Here is a 22,132-nt window from a genome sequence, read left to right on the forward strand (position 1 = left end):
CTTTTTGTGGGTTTCTTTTTCCAGTGATGGCAAACTCTTCTTACATTGGTAAGATGAAAACCAAATTTTTAATAAAAGAATTATACTACAGTAAAAGGCAAAGAGAAAGGTTTATTTAAGAGGATGGTTGAGTACACAAGAAAAAAATCGCTCATGGGAAAAATTCACTTCATTTTCCTTGGACATTTTCTCTTACAAATGAGTCTTAAAATCAACCAGTCAAAGCCTACTTAATAAAATACCAAATCCAATTTATAATAAACCTTTTTTAAACTCTGAGAGGATGGGAACGATCTCAACTTGATCAAGCATATCTATGAGAAACCTACAAGAAATGCCCTACTTAATGGTAAAACATTTAAAATATTCCCACTGAAGCCAGGAACACACAGGAGGCTGCCATCAAGTTATGTATTTCTTATTTAGCATTTGAAATGTGTCATGCTTTCTCCTTGTTTCTATCAACCCCCTATGCCTTTTGTTTGATTCACCAAGTTTTCTTTGATCCACTTTTTCCTCAGTCTGTTTGAAATTTTGCGTTCTAGTTCAGTTCATTTAGTGCTTACCAATGGGTTCACATACTTTAAATTGCTCTGAGTTCCAGTGCTTATTCATATTTAGCATAAATAAAATCTCCAGAAACTAGACAAGAATTTTAGTAATATTTAGCTCCTCCTCAACTCCCCTCCCCCAAATTTCTATGGTAATGTCTTCTGGAATTTTAATTGGAGGTTATTCATCTTTCTTCCAGAATCATACTTATTTAAACTTAATAATCCAGTTTACTATTTTCCTTGCTTACTGGTCCTTCTTATATCCTGCATCTTCCTCCTTTGTTCCTTCCTTCCTTCCTTCCTTCCTTCCTTCCTTCCTTCCTTCCTTCCTTCCTCCCTCTCTCCCCCTCCTTCTCTCCTTCCTCCCTTCTTCTCTCCTTCCTTCCTTTCTTTCATCCTGGCTGAAAACCGTCTGTGCTTTCACTGCAGGGAACAGAATGCTCAACTCAAACTGACTTTATTAGCTTTTGGACAATAACATTCAGAGGAAGTTCATGCTTCAGGTCAAGTTTGATTAGTGTTTAGGCTCATTTTCGCATTGCTCTACCCTCCTCCCATCCCACCACCCTCTGGAGTTGGTGGATTGGCTGCAGGAGTTCCAGAACCTCCTGTCTATGTACCACATGGTCCTGGGCACAAGAGCATCTCTGACTGGTTAGAGAACTCCACACTCAGAGTTATTTCCTCTCCAAACTCTGAGGATATCACCCCATTGCATTCTTAGATTCGATGGAGCTGCCAAGGGAAAGTCTGATGTCAGACGAACTCTGCTTTCCTTGTAGGTTTCATCTCGTAGGTGGTTTTTGGGTTTTTGGAACTCCCTCTGTCCCATATTTCATCCAGGCGCATGTGATTGTTGCATCCTGTTCAGAACTCATGTCTTTCTTCAGCCTGGGGAAATTAGCCAAATTTCATGTTACTATCATCCAAGTCTTCTGTGCCTCTTCATATAACTCTTGTGTTAGACATCCCAACTTCAGGAGCTACTATTGGTGTGAAGAGGCTTTCAAACCTTACACCTTTCTTTTGCCATGTTCTGAAGCTCTGTCTGATCAAACAACTCGTTTACTGATTTGTTCCTCAGTCCTGTGAATTCTGCAATTCGAATTACATAATTCTGTATTCCGACAACCTTATGCGTCATCTCAAGCATTTCTAATTGGCTTTTTACATGAAGCACATGCTATTGTGTCAGGGATACCCTATCATCCCATATCTCTCTGAGGATATTCATTATACTCTTTAAAAGTCTTTTCCTGAATGTTCTATTGGTTCTTATTTCCTTGGATGTGACTTCTCCCTCTTTTTGCTCCTCCCCTGTGCCCTCTTTTCTAAAACATTTTGTGGTTCTACATCTCAGGATTGGAAAAATGGTAGTTGTGGGGGCATACAATAGGCTGAATGTGTCTTCCCAAAATTCATATGTTGAAATCCTAACCCCCTGTGTCATGGTATTAGGAGGGGGACCCTCATGCATGGGATTAATGCCCTTCATCCCAGATGGATCCCAGAGACTTCCCTCAACCCTCCAGCCATGAGAGGACACAAGACAGCTATCTATAAACTAGAAAGTCGGTTCTCACAAAGAATCTGCTGGTGATCTGGGACTTCCAGCCTCCAGAACTGTGAGATACAAATGTCTGAGGCTTATAAACCACCCAGATCATGTTACTTATTATAGCATCCTGAACAGACTGAGGCAGAGAAGGACAAGAGGAAACTGTGGATTTATTTCAGTAAGTATGGAGGGACAAAATGCATGTACATCTTTGATAAAACAGAAGGAATAGACATCAGAGGGGCATGGACAGTGTATATGTGGCCCTGCCAGGAAGCGGGGAGGAGACTTGCAGGTTCAGTGTGCACAACATGAGGTAAGGGCTAGGAACTGGAAGAGTGAGGGGGGACAGAAACAGGAACTTGGGTTTGGGCCGGGAGAAACACCCAGATCAGACATAGCGGCTGGTAGCAAGTGATGGAGGTCAGTGTGCAATGTGGGTGAAAAATTCTGGGACCCCATACACAAAGGTACCAGAGGGAGTCTGTGTGAAGAGCAAAGTTGAGCCCTCCAAGGGTCTGAACCCTAAGCAGGGATAGACAAATGAAGTTGGAGAATTTGTGAGAACCCAATAACCAGAGGCATCAGGCAGTGCCTGCAGTCTTGCCCCCGGCTGGATTGTGCCAAGGCCAAGGCCTTGCAGCCCATCTCCATGCAACATCGCTGCTTCAGTAAGAGGGAAGGATGGGGCCGGCCTGGCTTCTGGCTGCACATGATGGCTTGGCTCTTCACCATGGTCCTGATCCACACGCCGACCTGGTCTCAGCATGCGTCTTGGCCTCATCTGGAGGCCATGGTCTCTGCGAAGGTCTGTGGCCCTAAGGAGGGTTCTTATTCTCTCTTGACTTCTTCCCCCACGGTGGCCTTGGGTTCTCACTCCATGATGAGCTGTGAATGCTGGGGTCTCATATCTGATAGGTTTCACGTAAGCAAAAGGTTTTGAGGGATGGCCTGGCTTCACGGGGCCATCTGCTTCCACGGTGCCTTCACCTTCCATACCAGACCAGTCTAGCTCCCGAGAATGCACATCTGAGGCAAAACAGAGGGAAAAAAATGGGAAGAAGAAATCAGAGCTTTTCCAGGAAGCTTTGGGGCCAAGAGAACGGATGGGGGGAGGGGAGGGGCGGGTATGAGGCGGAGAGCCTCTCTGCCAAAGACTTCCCACTGGTTGTTTCATTTGGCCTCCCCACAGCCTGTCCAGAGAGGTAATTGCCACCCCCATTTTACTGATGGGTAGTAAACTGACTCTAGACACAATCTGAATTCACTAGATTCAGTCAGAATCAAAGTGACAGTCCCTGCCCTCACCAAGCTTCAATAGAAAAGACCAATAGAACAAAACACAACAAAAAAGGAATGTCATTGGGTAGAGTTCAAGATGCAGGTTTTGATGACAAAAAGGTGTTCAGTCTTGGACCTAGGATGATGAAGTGTTTGTGTTTTCCGAGTGGAGATGCGAGTCTGGGGCTCAGTGGAGGGCTCTGCTGGAGCTGGATCTGAGTCATCTACACCATGCTGGTCATCACCACCATGCGGGCTGAAAAGTTCAGCATGAGAGAATGGAAGAGCAGAGAACACTTCTGATAGAACCCTAAAGTCCCCTGCTAACCTCTAATGGAAAGATGGAGAAAAAGCCTCTTTCAAGGCCACTAATGCGGAAGGAAACAGGAAGTGTACACCCAAATCCAAGGTGGAGAGAACAGATCAGGGAGCAGTGAACTTCCCACAATGTTGGCTACATGGGACAGAGCAGGCCTGCAATGTGGCCATTCTTGTTGGCCACCTGGAATGGGTGAAAACAGCATCAGGACCATGGGAGGGGGGTGGTGGCGGAGAGGTCAGTTTCCAGGGAAGTATTCTCAGGAAGATGGCATGTGAGTGACCAGGGGACAGCAGGGGTAGGGCTTTTGCCAGGGGTGGTTGAGTCACTGTTGGGAGGCAGTACTGGGACACAAGGACCCAAGAATTAATAGCATCAGGAATAAAGAACAAGTCCCAACAGACCCACTACAATGGAAAAAATTGAGAGCCTTTCAACAAAGGCCCTCTTCTCCACAACCATCATTCAAAAATTTAAAAAGCCAGGGTTAGATCATCTCACTGGTGAATTTTTTTCTAGTTCTTGGCTAGAAAAGCTCAAACTCGTGTTAATACCTTAAACTAATCTCGGAATGGTCAGAGAATCTGCAGCACTGGGAGCAAGAAGGTGTATACTCTGAGATATGGCCAGAGCTCTGTTTCCGGTTCCTTTGACCCCATCTTCTCTGCACCCAGGAGTTAGCATAAACAGAAAGACAGGGACACTATGGGGGAGTTTTGGAACTAAGGACAGATATAATAATTAAAAACATTTGAGTTTTGGGTTTTTGAGTATCAGAAATCAAAGTCCTGGGAGATCCAGGCATATCAAGTCTATGCTTTATTCAACATTCTTAAGTGACTTATGTGGGCCCTGCAGAGCTATTTATATCTGCTCTCCCAAACTCAGGCTTAGAGCTCAGTGTGGATCCAGAAGCACCCAAGAATGGCCTGGATGAGCTATGGGAGGGCTGGTGGATGGCAGGGGCTTTGCAGATAGGACCTAGAGGGCCCAGAGTGACCTGCATGGACCGATGGGCAGGCGCCCGTAGAAAGAGAAACAAGGGGTGGTTGTATGAACCAAAGACCAGAGCACTCTTTCCAATCATGTGATAGTGTGTAAACTGTGTTCCCCTTTGTTAAACTAGATTTAACTCCAGTAGAAGTGGGGGCAGGGGGTTGAGGTGAGAGATCCTTAATTGACTAAAGAAAGTCTGAATTGATAAATCCCCCAAATTAAAGAACACTTAAAAATTAATAAGATAAACAACCAAATAGAGGAAAAGCAAAAAGCGGTCATAGGCAATCCATAAAAGGGGAAAAGCTAATGGTCCCTATACATATAGTAGGCTGAACGTCACTTATAATGAAGCAATGCAAATTAAAGGAAATAGTGTGCCATTGTAATGCATCTATCAGACTGGCAAAGATGAAAAGATTTAGGACACTCAGTGTGCGAAGGGAAACGTTATAGTGAACAATTTCACAGTAGCTATAAAATTTTAATGCCCTCTAGAAAGAGAACATGATGGAGGTACCTGGTTTATCATAGATCATGAAGTAGCAACCAGCTACAGGAATGAAGACAATGTGGTCAAACAGAGATAAATGACTGAACAATGGAAGGGAATAGACAGCCCAGACTGAATACACATCTATGGAAATTTGGCTGAAGACAGTGCTGGAATCTGAAGATTCTTCCCTGGGAAACTTTTGCAGCCCAAGAGAAAAGTCCTAAGAAACTGACATAGGGCGTTCCCCAATTTGACAGCCCAGCCATATAAATTCTGTGGAACCCATTTATTGGCTCAGAGCTGCCATACAGTTTCCCAGAGTCCTCTTTTCAATACGGGAAGCCAGCCAGGGGTCATCAAACAGTAGAGGAAGACTAACGTGAGATAGGAAACCAATAACCAAACAGAAAGAAAGCAACTTGCAGGAAACAGTTCATGTCATTGGAGAAAATTTCACAAATATATATCACTAATCTTTTAAAAGAGATGATGCCCATGAACAATCACATGATACTTTTTAAGGAAACATTCAGGAAAACAAAACAAAACAAAAGAGCCCTTTGAAATCAAAATGACTAGAGCACGCATTAAAATCTCCATGGATATTTTGAAAGATAAAGTTGAGGAAATCTCCCAGAAAAGAGGACAAAAATTTAAAATGAGAGGGATAAAATATGAGAAAATTAGAAGCTTAGTATTACCAAAGCCAATTATTTAAAAAAAAAAATTGAGTTCTGGAAACAAAAAGATCCTAAAAACTTCCAGAGAGAGGGACACAGCAGAGAGACAGAGAGAGAGGAAGAATTGTCTTCAAAATTCTGAGGGAGGGACGCCTGGGTGGCTCAGTTGGTTGAGCGGCTGCCTTCGGCTCAGGTCATGATCCCAGCGTCCTGGGATCGAGTCCCACATCGGGCTCCTTGCTCCGCAGGGAGCCTCCTTCTCCCTCTGACTCTTCCTTCCACTCTGTCTGCCTGTGCTCGCTCTCATTCACTCTCTCTCTGACAAATAAATAAATAAAATCTTAAAAAAAAAAAATTCTGAGGGAAAAGAATTTCCCACCTAAAATTCAGTATCCAACCAAACTTCCATGAATCAGGAAGGGTAGAAGAAAGACACTTTTGAATATGCAAGATGTCAAATCATTCTTTTGGATGCATGTTTCCCTGGGGGTGTTACTAAACCAGAAAAGAAAAAATAAACCAAACTAAGAGGGTATAAAATTCCAAAGTGGGGAAGAAATTCCCCAGATGATGGTGAAGGGAGATCCCAGGATAGAGGCTCAGAGTTGTCTGAGAGCAGCCAGTCTAGATTGGAGCAGATTAGAAGGGTGTGGCAATAATGCCACCAGAAGGTGAAATTGATAGGATACTTGATTGAGTTTGAATTTAAACTACTGGGGAACAGTCTGAGAATGAATTAGTCAAAAAGCAAATAATAGCCCAAGTAGTAAGTCCTGGAAAATTAAAAAGTTACCCAAGAGGGAAAATGATCCTGATTGATGGCCCCATTTTGAACAGTGAATTCTGCGGGGAGGTGGGGGGCTGGAGGTATGTGCTGTCTGGTGTGGGTGGACAGGGGTGAGGGTGGTGAGTAGCAAGGATGGTAGGAATGCAGGAACTACAACTAATTAATCCTCTCCCATAGAGAGAAGACCATAAATGAAGTCAAAAATGGAAAAATAAGTTAGTGGTAATGTAAGTGTGGTATTTAGAGAACAGAGAGTAATGCTAGAAGAAACTGAACCGATGAAAATGTTTGTCTCTAAGATGTGAGAAGTTGAAAAGGAGCAGGGGCTGCTGCTTTCATAGTGTATGTCTTATGGGGATTTCTACATTACCTAAATAAATATCAAAAGTAAAATAAAAACCAGGAAAATATTAACGAGAAAATGACTGGCATTTGACTACCTTGATTAGGAGCCATCAAGGGAAGGCATTTAGGAAGTCCTCGCTTCTCCATGATGAATCTGCCCAAGAGATAAAATGGGGTGAGTCAGGGCTCAAACTGCACCCACATTTCCCAAGCACCAAGTAGCAATCCAGTCTCCCAAGCACCAGTCCTGGTGGGCACTGCTGACCTGGCACCCACCCTGCCTTCGGAGCATGCTACCCTGGCAGGTCAGGAGGACACAGTGTGGAGAAGGAAGTTTGGGGGATGGGACTGGGGAGACTCAGTGTATTTATATGGCTTTCAAAGAAGAGCCAGTAGGGATTGGCCCAGAGATGTGCTTACCAATTTATCCCAAATCCCCTAGGTAAAGGTCAAGGAAATGAAAAACTTTAGCCAAGTGGAAGAATTATCCCTCGCTTGGGGGGAAGAGAGAAGGAAGATGGAGAGAAGAGGGGAATGTAGGGGCAATTTGGGAAGTTTTCCCTGGCTTTTCTAGGGCACTGGAGAGTCTGTCCCCCACCTGGACAATACAAAATCTACAGCATCCCCCAGGAGTAAAGGACACATACCTGACCCCCTGCTGTTGAATTCTTCCCAATCAGCTCTGGAAGCCTGGAGAGTGGGATCCCCTTTCAAGAAGAGAGACCCAAGGGGTTGGCGGACCAGAAGTGTCACAAGTCACAAATGTAGCCCAGACCTCAGCGTTCACGCGTTCTTCCCACAGGCCTCCAGGATGCCCACCGTTGTTTGTTCATCCCAGTCCCCTTATACCAGATGGTGGGTGTCACCCTGGCATGTGATTGGATAGAAGTGGGTGGTGGGCAAAGCCAAGGTGGGTGGGTCTGGCTTGACTTGGGAGGAGTTTATTGGACTAGAGTTTTCCATTCCCCAAATGGGCCTGCCATGATTAAATCATTCAGGGATATACATGCCTGATTGGTTGATCTAATCATCACAGAAAAAAAGGCATATTTACATTTGTGTTAAGCACCAATAAAAGGGAGGTGTGATGTCATGACAGTGACTAATGGGACTAGTTTAGGTATGGGGCTAAGTGTCAAGGAGAGGGATATTTGAGCTGAAATTGGAAAGACTGGTAACACATGAACCAGGTTGGGTGGGACAGGGGAGGGGAGGACAGGTGGAGAAGAGCACCTGGGAGGGAGAAGGGAGCCCAGCCCATTCCAGGAATGGAGAGGAGACTGACCCAACCTGAGGGGGTGATGGGAGATGAGGTGGGAAAACCATGCTGGTGTTGCTTTTGTTCTAAGGCAACAGAAAACCACTGGAGACTTTTAGGTAGTGGGAGATGCCCTTGATGAGATTAACATTTCATAAGAAATCATCCTGGTCTGTGAAGTGGAGAGCTCACTGTGAGTGCTAAGATTAAATCAGGAGGAGAAAGGAGGCCACTGCAGTCCTCTGTGTTGAGATAGTGTCTTATTAGACTAAGACTGTGGGCAGTAGAGAAGGGAGATGTTCCATGGTTAGTGAGAAATTTACAGGACAAGGACCAAAGTTGTGTTGGTCTGGACACACCCTGGAAGGAAAGGAGACTGCCAAGTTGGTAGTGTTGTTTATTAAGATGGAAGATGTGCCAGGAACCTGCTCTAGCAGGAGGATTATGAACTTTGTTTGCACATGCTGGGTTGAAGGAGATTTGGGGCAACCAAGTGTGAGAATGTGAAGTGACAATTTCTGGGTCTGGAGTGAGAGAAGAATTTGGGGCTAGAGATCTGTGCATGAGACAAATGTCATTAACATAAGACAATGGTCTAGGAAGAGAGATATGCCAGGACACAGGATGGAAATCATAGTGTTTTAAAAATTCTTCTAAAAATAGTCTATAAATAATGTAATTCCACTAAGACTCCCAATGATATTTTTTCCTCTTCTTCTTTAAAAAATCAAAATTGAAGGGGGAACCCTCCTACACTGTTGGTGGGAATGCAAGCTGGTGCAGCCACTCTGGAAAACAGCATGGAGGTTCCTCAAAAAGTTGAAAATAGAACTGCCCTATGACCCAGCAATTGCACTATTGGGTATTTACCCTAAAGATACAAACGTAGTGATCCAAAGGGGCATGTGTACCCGAATGTTTATAGCAGCAATGTCCACAATAGCCAAACTATGGAAAGAACCTAGATGTCCATCAACAGATGAATGGATCAAGAAGATGTGGTATATATACACAATGGAATACTATGCAGCCATCAAAAGAAATGAAATCTTGCCATTTGTGACAACATGGATGGAACTAGAGCGTATCATGCTTAGCGAAATAAGTCAAGTGGAGAAAGACAACTATCATATGATCTCCCTGATATGAGGAAGTGGTGATGCAACATGGGGGCTTAAGTGTGTAGGAGAAGAATAAATGAAACAAGATGGGATTGGGAGGGAGACAAACCATAAGTGACTCTTAATCTCACAAAACAAACTGAGGGTTGCTGGGGGGAGGGGGTTTGGGAGAAGGGGGTGGGATTATGGACATTGGGGAGGGTATGTGCTTTGGTGAGTGCTGTGAAGTGTGTAAACCTGGTGATTCACAGACCTGTACCCCTAGGGATAAAAATATATGTTTATAAAAAATAAAAAATTAAAAAAAAATCAAAATTGAGGTATAATAAACACACAATAAAACACACCCCTTTTAAGCACAAAGCTCAATGAGTTTTGATAAAGGGAACTTAGAAAGTTCCCTTGGTTCTTTTGTAGTCAATCCCCACCCCCAGACCTTACCCCAGGTAACCAATGATGTGCTTTCTATCACTGCAGATTAATTTTGCCTATTCTAGAATTTCTTATTAATGGAATATACATACATATTTTTTTAAAGATTTTATTTATTTATTTTGAGGGAATGGGCAGATAAAAAGGAAGGGAGAATATCTCAAGCAGACTTCCTGCTGAGCACAGAGCCTGACACAGGGCTCCATTCTAAGACCCTGAGATCATGACCTCCGCTGAAAGCAAGAGTTGGACGCTCAACCCACTGAGCCACCCGGGTGCCCCATACATATGTATTTTTATGTCTGGTTTCTTTTGCTCAGCACAATGTTGATGAGCTCCCTCTATGTTGTAAGATGTATGGGGTATCCTTTCCTCTCTACTGCCACATAGTATCCCACTGCCTGAATATACCACAGTATGTTTATTCAGTCACTGTTTGATGGACATTTGGGTTGTTTCCAATTTGGGGATATTATGAATAAAGCTGATGTGAAGATTCATGTGCAAATCTTTGGGTGGATATATATTTTAATTCTATTTGGTTAAATATTTAGAAGTGGGACTTCTGGGTCAAATATCAAGTGTTTCTTTAACTTATAAAATCTTACGAAAACTATCAAACTGTTCTGAACTGGTTGTACCATCTTATATTCCCTCCACAAGTGTGTAAAGGGTCTAGTTCCACAGCCTTGCAGTCTTTGCTATTGTCCATCTTGTTCATTTTAGCCAGTCTATTGTTGGTGGAGTGAGATCTTACAGATCTGATTTACATTTCCTTGCTATGGATGTATGTATTTTTTAAATTAAATATTTTTATTTTATTTTATTTAGTTTAAACTTATAGAAAAATTGTGTAGATAGTACAGAGCTCCCATATATCCCATGTCGTTTCCCCTTTTACTAACATTTTATATTGTATTATATTTATCACAATTAATTATTATATTTACACAATTATTATATTTATCACAATTAATGGACCGATATTGATACATTATTATTAACTAAAGCCTATATTTGATTCAACTTTCCCTAATTTTTACCCAACCTACTTTTTCTATCCAAAAAGGATGCTTTTCTTTTTCTATTCATCCAGGATACTTTTTTTTACTTTTTCTACTCATCCAGGATACTTTTTTTTTTTACTTTTTCTACTCATCCAGGATACTTTGGCCATTAACCATGACTCCACTTGGCTGTGATGGTTTCTCATACTTCCTCTGTTCTTGCTGACTTCAACAATTTTGATAGATGTTTATATACTTTTTAAGGATTTTGTTTTATTTATTTGTCAGAGAGAGAGAAAGAGAGAGCATGTGCACAAGCAGGGGGAGTGGCAGGCAGAGGGAGAGGGAGAGGGAAGGGTACCTGCTGAGCAAGGAGCCTGATATGGGACTCGATCGCAGGACCTGGGGTCATGACTTGGGCCAAAGGCAGACACAACCAACTGAGCCACCCAGGTTTCCCCGATTTTGACAGTTTTGAAGAGTAGTAGTCAAGTATATTGACAGGTGTTCTCTATTGGAATTTGTCTAGTTTTTCTCACGATTACACTGATATTACATACTTTTGGGAGGAAGACCAGAGAGTTAAAGTATCATTCTCGTAACATCATATGGAGGGTACGCCCTATCAACAAGTTTGCCACTGTTGGTGTTGACTTTGACTCTGGCTGAGGTCATGTTAGTCAGGTCTCTCCACTATGAAGTTCCTCTTTTCTTCCCTTCCACACTATCCTCTTTGGAAGGAAGTCACTGTGTACAACCCATACTTAAGGAGAGATGAGTTATGCTTCAGTTTGTAGGGGCAAGGGAGTATCTACATAAATGATTTGAACTTCTATATGGGAGATTTATCTGTTCTTATCTAATTATTCAGTCATTTATTTATATTGATATGAACTTATCAGAGTTTATTTTCTACTTTGAGTTCTAATGCAATATTACTGTAATTATTTTGTTACCCTGAGGTTTCAGCTTTGGCCATTGGGAGCTCTTTCAGTTGGCACCTGTGTCCTTTGGACATTCCCTTATCATTGTGGCTTTTGTTTTGTTTTGTTTCATTTTGGTTTTGAATGCCTTCTTCCTTTTTTTGCACCACAAGATGTTCCACACCCGTCTTATATATTTCCCATCTTTATTGGATTTTCATACCTACCTTTTCATCCTTTTGTGAAGTACCTATTCAAAAATTTTACCATTTTATTTTTGAGTTGACTTTCTATTATTGAGTTGTAAGAATTCTCTATGTGTTATGGATACAAGTCCTCTGGTGGATATATATATATTGTAAGAATATTCTCCCAGTCTGCTGCTTGCCTTTTCACTGTGTTAACAGTGTCTACCAAAGAACAGAATATTTTAATTTTAATGAAGCCCAATGTCTCAGGTTGAGATTTCCAGGGAGCCAAATCTGAAATGGAAATTAGAGCTCAGGAGGTTGATGAGGGGTGCTTTTAGGGGTGTGGTAGGGAAGGAAGCTGGACCAGGCAGTCTCAACATTATGCTTCCCCTGACCCGTAGGAGCCCACAGCTGTCTGTGGGAGCTGAGAGCCAGCTGCCCAGTGCAATTCTACCAGCTGGGCTCATAATCCTCTATTTCTGAGGAAGTGTCTGGGCAGCAAATCATAATGCCCACCGCATAAAATGTATCAATATTTTCTTATAGAATTCATGGTTTTTCAGTGTCCCATCTAGGAGACCTTTGTGCACTCCAAGGTCATGAAGAGTTTTTCCTATATTTTCTTCTAGAAATTTTGTGGTTTTAGCTTTTGCCTTTAGGTCAGCGACCCATTTGTCCTCATTTTTGTTCAGGGCATGAAGTAAAGGTTAAGTTTGCACAATTACATATGATTATCCAGTTTGTTCCAACACCACTGTTAAAATTAATGCTGGATTTTTTTTTCTTTTTCATGAAACTGGATAAAATAGTTTTAAATTTTATATGGAGAATTAAGTTCAGGGGAAAAAAGCCATGAACAATTATGATAAAAACCTTTCCCAACTATCCTAATAGTGTGGTATGATCAGGCAAATGAATGGATGGAATAGATCAGAATTCTGTAACAACTAACAAAGGCAACTAACATTTATTGAGTGCTTGTCACATGCCAGGCATTGTTACAGCACCTCTCATATATTCAAACATTCAGCCCTCCCAGAAGTTTTAGCATGTAGGTATTACTGGTTTTTTTTTAAAAGATTGATTTATTTATTTTTAGAGAGAAAGAGAATGGGGGTGGGAGGGGGGCAATGGAGAGAATCCCAAGCAGATTCCCTGCTGAGCACAGAGCCTATTGTGGAGCTCTATACCTCAGCCCTGAGATCATGACCTGAGCTGAAATCAAGGATCAGACGCTTAATCAACTGAGCCACCCAGGCGCCCCTGTAGGTGCTACCATTATTCTCATCTTACAGTGAAGAAACTAAAGCACAGGATAATTAAATAGCTTGTCTAGTGTGGACAGATCAGGATTTGAACCTGACTCTCTTGTTCAAGGGCCCAAAGTCTTAATCTCTTCATTATATGGTTGATATCTGTAAGGGAAATTAGTATCAAGCCAAGGTTATATTTTGATTGGATTGGAATATGTATTGGTTCCCAATTGCTGCTGTAACAAATTACTATAAACATAGTGACTTAAAGTAACACAAATGTGTTGTCTTTCAGCTGTTGTGAAATTTTATTTTATATGCCCACGCACCCTCTATAATTCTGCCCACTTTGGGTTGTGGTGTCAGCATATCTGCCTGTCTGGTCTCCAGCTGATGGGATTACCTTCTGTATATTGCTAATTCTGAGCAATTACCAGAACTTTGCTTAATGTGGCTTCATTCTAGTTTTTGTTGTAGGTCTATAAGTTGTTGACTGTATTTAACTAAAGAGTTCTGTTGTGATGCTTATTGCATTATGAAGCCCCTAGGTCATGTGATGGGTGTGCTATACATCAACAAATGATGATTTAGAGGCAAAAAGGTCTAGGGAGGGGCTTCTGGGTGGCTCAGTGGGTTAAGCCTCTGCCTTCGGCTCAGGTCATGATCTCAGGGTCCTCAGATCGAATCCTGCATCAGGCTCTCTGCTCAGCAGGGAGCCTGCTTCCTCCTCTCTCTCTCTCTCTCTCTCTCTCTGCCTGCCTCTCTACCTACTTGTGATCTCTGTCTGTCAAATAAATAAATAAAATCTTTAAAAAAAAAAAAAAAAGGTCTAGGGACCAGAATTCCACAACAGGTCTCCTTAAGCTAAAATCAAGGTGTCAATGGGCCTTCATTCCTTCTGGAGGCTCTAGGGGAGAATCTGTCTCCTTGCCTTTTCCAGCTTCTAGAAGCTGTTTACATTCCTTGTCTCGTGGCCATGCCCTCCTTCTTAAAAGTCAGAAGTATAACAAAAAACATTCTAGGGGTCCCCTATGCTGATTAACTGGGGAGCAGGTGAAATGAAGAGGAATTGGAGGATATGTCTCTCACCAGTTGCAAAAAACATATTTTCTTCTCCCATTTTTGAAAAATAATTTCATAAGTTTTTTCTTCTTTTTTTAAAGGATTTATTTATTTATTTATTTATTTGACAGAGAGAGGAGAGAGAGACAGTGAGAGAGGGAACCCAAGCAGAAAGAATGGGAGAGGGAGAAGCAGGCTCCCTCCTGAGGAGAGTATCTGTGGGCTGCTGGGAGGGAGCCTGACACTGGGCTTGATCCCAGGATATTGGAATCTTGACCCAAGCCAAAGACTGGTGCTTAATAACTGAGTCACCTAGGTCCCCCTAAAAGTTTTTTCTTCTTTTATGAATTTTTGTGTACCATTTTAAGGAAAATTATGTATAATAAAAATTTCCAAATATGTCTACAGAAAAGCAGGAGTATATGATGACTCCCTTAGGTGCCCATCATCCACCATCAATAGTTACTAACTCATGGCGCACCCCACTTCATCTCTACCCTGATACTCCTTCAACGCTAGGTTATTTTGAAGCAACTCCCAGGCACCATGCCATTTAAACCATAAATATTTCATTATGTATCTCTAAAAGGTAAGAGCTCTTTCCATAAAGCATAGCCCTGGTAAGGATGTTTCAATAAATAAAAGAAACAAGGAGGATCCAGTTAAGAGAAGAGGATAGAAGATACAAGAGAAGGATGAAATAATCAGAATCTGAGATTGAGGTGAGTGTATTTGTCACTTGAATTGTCACCTTGTGGTTTCTATTTTCTCTGTGCAGGTAGGAGAGGAATGCAGGAAAGAAATATATTAGGATAATTAGCATGAGCTGTCACAACAGAAATCCCCCTCCCCCAATCCCAGTTGTTTTATTCAGTCAAGGTTTATTTTTCATGTGAAGGTCAATGTGAGTTGGGTAGCCTTCCCACCTGAAACACAGAGCCTCCTTTTAACTTCCACTCCCACATCACTGACCACCTCCAGTCACATGGCTAAGCTAAGTGCCCATGATAGGGAGGAGGACCTGGATATTAGGTGTGAACCAACTTGTTATCCCACAGATTTGTAGTGAAAGATCACTTTGGAACTTCTAGTCACTTTAATAACACACACACACACACACACACACACACACACACACACACACACTTTTAAAAAATGTATCCTTTAGAGAGGTGCTATAGGGTAAGGGGCTAACTGGAGTGGTTATACCTGGGCTGCAGTTCCAGCTCTACTATATATTATCCTGGGTGAACTGTCTAACTTCTCTTAGCCTTAATGTATCCATTTGCACAGTAGACATTAATAATGATATCCATGTTACAGAGATCTTTCTGAGGATTATTTGAAATAATAGATGAAATAATGAAACAATAATGGGTAATATTGTTTGTAGGCAAACAAATATTAATTATTTTCATTAGCATGTTCAAGTGATATTGTCTAAGAAACCCAAGAATAAGAAAATTAAAAACAGTTCTTAGTTGCAAATTTAAATGTAAGAAGCTCAATTATTTTCTGTACACTGTTAATAACCAAGAACATGGCAGAATGAGCCAATGTGGACACTGTCCTTCATAAACATACACACAGAGTACAAATGTTAGAAAATGTATAAATATAGAGCTGGCATTGAAAGACGAAACAGGGAATCCCCATGTGTCATTAATAAAATAGACAATGTAATGGTGGCCTTCAAGAGTATTGATTCAGAAATAAATCTTCAGAGACAGAGGTAGAAGATTTTAATGCTATCTCCAGAATAGAGATTTGCCCTTGTACCTCATGCTTGAGAGCCAGAGAAGAGACTTCAGTTGAGACCTAGGATCCTGGCAAACCTGTCTTTTGGTGATGGCAAACTAAAATAAATCTTCCCAGCAGCCCACAGATACAACAAAGAAGCTTAGGTCTACTCAGGTTTTAGATAAATCTAGGGTCCTAATCACAGTGCAAGGTCTCAGTTTATACTAAACAAATGTTACAGAAATCCCAAAGATAAGATATCAATTAAAAACTCTTATCCAATTACCATGAAATTAATGAGGCTAACTAGCTGAAGAAAACAAACCTTTGCTTTATGATAATACTTCCACAACACAGAACAGGAGAATTCCCAAAAGGAAATAGTAATAATTCTTGGTCAAGATGAGCTCATAAGTGAAAACTACAAATCACAAAGCCAATCTTAGTTCTATATCTGTGGTCGCTTCCTCAATACTGGACTTCCAGGAAGCAATCCCTAGGCATCAAACCATTGCAATCATAAATATTCCAATAAATAACTCTAAAAGATAAGAACTCTATTTAAAAGACAATGAAGTGAGACTCTGAGTGGGAGATTCAGCTGAAGAAAAATGGGAAGGACTAGCATTCTAAGAAATTGAAATAACAAATTGGTCAGAAGTATTAAGTAATATGCTTAAAATTATTAATGAGATAAAATAAGAAGTAGAACACTTGAACAAAAACAGGGAAATATGAAACAAAAACATGGAGTTTTAAAAATGAAGCAAATGCAACTTCAAGAAATAAATATAGTCATTGAAATGTAAAATTAGGTGAATATGAGTTTAAAGAGTTTAAAGGTACAGAATTCAAGCACACTCCAGATGGAGAGGTAGAGAAGTGGGAAAAATGAAAGAGGTTAAGAGATGTGAAGGAGGAATGGAAAGCATCCAACATACACCTGAGAGGAGGGAGACCAGGCAATATACAGAGAGAAGAGAGCCAAAGATTCTCTGGAATGGAGTAATACTGGAATCCCCAGAGTGAAGAATCAGAAATTGCAAGTAGCATAGAAAAGTAAGAAATATACACCCAAACATTACTGGAACCAAACTGCCAAAAACAAAAGGCAAAGAGAAAAAGCAGGAAAGTAACCAGACCAATAAAAAGGAAACATATTATCTAAAAACAACTAATCAGCTGACAAAGATTTCTTATTGGCAGCCGGAGAGAAAGGAAGGCAATGTAATAATACCTTCAGAGCACTAAGAGAAGATAATTGTCAACTCAGGCACCCCTACCCAGCCAAACCATCCGTTAAGAAGCTAAAATAAAGAATTTTAAAGAAAAAATATGCAGAAAATTTATAGCTACATGCAGACTCTTGCTAAAAAAGTTCTAAAGGATGCTGTCATGGAAGAAAAAAAAAAAAAAAAAAGAAACACAATCCTCCAAAGGAAGGCACAAGACTCAAGAAGCAATGATGAATAAGTAATTGATGAGTAAATGAAAAAACTCCTATAAGTCTTCAGTATAAAAAAGGAAATAATAATGATATTAGGGAGGGGCACTTATAAATCAGAGTTAAACTCATGAAGGCAGTGACATGACAGATGTGACGGTGGAAAGAGCTAAAGCACTGGAAGGCTGTTTTTTTTATATGTTGCTACACATTCAAATCACTTGAGAAATATTTTAAATGCCTGGTGCCCAGACTGCGTTCCATACCAACTAGAAAATTCTGGAAGTGGAAGCCAGGACACACAATCTTTTATAATCTCCTGGGTGATGCAATGTGCAACTTGCCTGAGTTGGTACGGCTTGCCAACCTTGGCTGTCCTGGAAATCACCTGAAGAGTTGCAAACCACTGATGCCTGGGGTTCCACCCCCAAAGATCCGGATGGAACATGGCCATGGGAAACCCTCACAAGGAAGACATCAGCTTCACTTCCTAGCAGAGGGGTCTTTTTCACAAAAATAATGAGCCACGGGAGCACCCAAGATATGGGAGATGGAGTTTGGGTTATTTCTTAACAATTCAGATTTAAATCTCTCAATTCCGCAGCCCATGGTGCAAACGCAATGAAGCTGTTGCTGTGCCACCGGCTTCTGTTTAATGTTACAGGCACCATGCAAGGGCTGCTGAGTAGTAATTTGGTCTGCCACCAACCAAGAAAATGATAAGGACTTGGAGAAAACAAGAAGAGCAGCTTTCAGCTGCTACATGTGGCAAACACAATAATTATATGTTTTCCCTAAAAAAAACACACTTTAATATACTTTCAATACACATATATAAAAAGTACTTAAATGTTTTTCTCCCAATTTTTTTTCTCTGTCAAATTGGCATGTGGCACACTGTCTTCTGGCTCTAGAGAAGATGTCAGATTAACATGGGGCCACTGCTACCCAAAATAGCCTTGGAGATACCACCAAAGGCAGATGGGAGGTCAATGGATTGGTCAAACTGAAGCTAAAACAGTGAGGAACCCCCACCCCCACCCCAGTCCGCACTCCACAGCAACTAGCTGTGGCTCATCATAGGGAATGGATGGGAGAGATTGGGCACTGGGAGGAGAAGAGGACTGCCCTCCTTGCATGGAGAAAGGTGGGGAGGGGTACTAGTGGCTAACCCTAGTCCTGCCACATTGTCTTGAGTAAACCATAGCCTGCCAATCCCCACAGAAAGGCGGAAAGACAGGATTCAGCCAAATGGACTAATTTGGAATATACATGAGACTCTTGCAAATCAGAGAGAAAAAGACAGGAAATCCAAGAGAACAATGAGCCAAAAACATGAAGAACTAGTCATTGAAGGAGAACAGAGAACAAGAGGGAGTGGTGCTCAGTGCTTACAGATCTTAAATTAAAACATCCCATTAATGAGATGCAACTCTATACCCATCAGATTGCAAATCAGAGAAAATTGAATAATATAAATGCTGGAGAGAAGAACAAGCTGGAAGAATTTAGTAAAATAAGGTATGAGTAGCTTTGTGACACCGCAACCCACCCTCCAGCGTATTAATCCTGGTGAAAATCATGCATGTACGAGAAACAGGAAGGAGAAGGTTCTTCCGCCGCAGTATTATTCATAGGGCTAGGGAAGTGGATAAACATAGCGCCCTGTACTATGGAACACTACAGAGCAGTCCAACACATTAGACTACGAGTGTGGAGAGCGATACGGACAGATCTTAAAACACATCCTGTTGAATTACAAAAGAGGAGGACTACAATTGGACCTGTTGAACATTACCGCTTATGTAAGTCCCGGCTGCCCTATACATCCCTCACTTTGTCAAAAGTCCACTTCTTGCTTATTTGACCTTTTGCACTTGGAACAATCAGAATCTTTCTTTCCTTTTGCTCTTTGGACAGTTCGCCTTCTCATTCATCACAACCGTGTAGGGGAGTTCTCACCTGTGCTTGGAGTCCTACACCTGACCCTCCACCAAGAGCTCATTGCTTTCACTGCAATGTCACTGACAGTTTGGTGTATTTGAGAGAAGACTGCTTTCTCTATCTCTGGCAGAAGGAAAACATCATTTCTAACATTTCACCTACCTATGAACCTCTTATGTTCTACTATAAACTTTATGTATGCTATCAATAATCCGGATGAGACATCAATATTTCTATTTAGAGGAATCCATGTCACTTAATATTAAGTCGATCTTTATTTTTTGTATTTTTAAAAATATTTATTTATTTACTTGAGCAAGAGGGGAATATGCGTGTGCACACACATTCATGCACAAGCAGGGGGGGAAGAGCTGAAGGAGAGGGAGAGAGAGAGAGAGAAAATCTCCAGCAGACTCCCCACTGAGCTCTGACATTGGGCTTGATATCAAGACCTTGTGGTGTATAGATTGATTAAATTTCGCATTGAATACAAAGGCAAATAATAATAATAATGTGATACTTTTATATTTTCCATAAATGCTTTTGGGTGAATAGAGTTGGGATAAAGATGATGTTCTTTCACATGTTTAAATGCTGTTATCTTCCATTTTAAATCTTAGAATAAATCCTATTCAGTTGATTAAAAAAATGCATACTTAAAGCAATATTACCTGTTTTTCAAAAATACTTGCATTTCTCAACACTTAAGCCAGAAACATTGCACTGGGGGCCTTTGGGGGAGGCAAGGAAGGGAAAGGTAATCAAGGATGAAGGGAAAGCCAAACTGTGTCAGACAGAGCCTTGAAGGGAATGATGACCAGAGCAAGCCGCGGTCTGAGGAATGTGACTACCTTAACCTCTGTTCCTGAGGTCAAGTTTTTTTAATTAAATAAAACAGGATGCGTTTTGTACAATCGTGTGTCCGGTATGTCTACAAGTATGGTAATCCTTTCCTTTATCAGCCCATCAGAATGGCCACTTTTATAGAGGTTAGATCTTCGCAGGTTTCTTTCTGGGCCAAGCATTCATTCCATCCATCAGTTTATTTTTGCAATAGAACCACCACATCTTTGGGGTGTGGTTTGTTTGTTTGTTTAGGTTGTGGCTCTATATGTTTTAATAGAAGTTTTATAAGTTCGCCCCTTGATTGTCCTTTCCCAGGCTTACTTAGTTAGTGCCCCTCTTTCATCCACATTGCTTCGTGATCAATTTTTCATTTTGGAAAAACATCCTTGGGGGTTTTAGTATTACGTTAAAATTAGTAAATTGGCTAAGGAAGACTTGACCTATATCTTTAAATAAACTTTTTACTTTAAAGCAGCTTTAGATTTACAGAAAAATTGCAAAGATAGTACAGAGAGTTCTCCTATGCCCCATACCGGGTTCCCCATTACTAACCTCCTACCTTAGTTATAATTAATATACATTTGTTACAAAGGATGAAATTAGATTGATACATTATTATCAACTAAAGTCCATATTTGATTGGAATTTCCTTATTTTTATGTAGTGAGGTTTTCCTGTCTTGGGATCCCACGTTAACAGTTAGTTGTTATGTTTCCTCAGGCTCCTCTTAGCTGGCACTTTCTCTCCAACTTCCCTTATTTTTATGACCTTGACAGTTCAGAAGAACACTGGTTAGTGATTTTATAGAATGTCCCTTGACTGAGATTTGTCTGATGTTTTTCTCATTATTAGACTGGGATTATGTGTTTTTGTGAGGATGACCCGAGAGGTAAAGTGCCATTTTTATCACAACTTATCAAGGGTGCCTGCAATCAACATGATGTATCACTGGTGATATTGACCTTGATCACCCGGTTAAGGTCATGCTTCAGATTTTAGCCATTCCGATGGGTCTGTAATGGTATCTTGTTTTAATTTGCATTTCCCTAATGACATAGGATGTTCAGTATCTTTTTATATGCCTATTTGCCACAACATTTAAAAAAATATGTTAGATGCTCTTATCTAGAAATAGAGTTCTCCATTGATTTTTTTAGCAAGATATAGTAAATTTATTTATAACATTCTTTGATTTACTTGGTAAATATTATTTTCAAACATTTTTTAAAATCCTCAAACATTTTAGTATTTACTATCCCCATAGTGAATGGGATCTCTTTGATGGCACTTATCCAACTGGTTTCTTCATGTATGAGAATCACTCCTCTTATTTATGGTTCATATGTAATTGCAGTAGCTAGAAACTGCAGGAAAATGTTAAATAAAAATGATGAAAGCTAGTATCTACATTTTATTCCTAACTTCTATTAGACTTTAGTGTGATAGCTGCTGGTTTGAGATTGGGTTTCTAAAAAAAAAAAGAATCCTTCCAAAGACCAGTTTCTCCAAGGGAATTAAATAAATTACTCAATCAGGCATTCACAATGAAATTGCAGAAGTATTTCTATGGAAAAATGCAAGATCCAAAAACCAGGTGCAGTCTGATCCTGAGAGGAGGAAGGGTATGCATGTCCAGTATACTGTGGACCTGCACTCCGCAAGCCACCATAGGGGATGGCTCCATCACTCACCCATCACTGCCCATCATGTGGTCCTCTGGTCTCCCCCCTCCCCCCTGGCCACATCTGGTAACTTTTAGGAGTGAGAGAAGTCTCATCTTCAAATATGAAAAACCCAGCCCATCTAAATCAAAACTTTAACCTCATATACAACTTAAAACTCCTTCCTGTCCCACCCCCCTGGACATCATGCTCTGCCTAGGACCTGTGAAAAGG

At 40.9% G+C, this 22,132-nt stretch overlaps 1 protein-coding gene across 1 annotated transcript in view; it reads right to left on the reverse strand.

The window, feature by feature from the left end:
* Positions 1-2,536: 2,536 nt before the first annotated feature.
* Positions 2,537-22,132, reverse strand: part of LOC309861633 (uncharacterized protein) — a gene marked incomplete at both ends in the record, with an annotated part of 52,764 nt that continues 33,168 nt past the window's right edge. Inside the window, 2 exons of the mRNA XM_082724678.1 lie at positions 2,537-2,637; positions 2,971-3,141. Coding sequence (XP_082580804.1) covers positions 2,537-2,637; positions 2,971-3,141 — 272 coding nt within the window. The remainder of the gene's footprint in view (positions 2,638-2,970; positions 3,142-22,132) is intronic.

The sequence above is a fragment of the Mustela nivalis genome (genome assembly GCF_964662115.1).
Source record: "Mustela nivalis genome assembly, chromosome: 1".
Classification (NCBI taxonomy): domain Eukaryota; kingdom Metazoa; phylum Chordata; class Mammalia; order Carnivora; family Mustelidae; genus Mustela; species Mustela nivalis.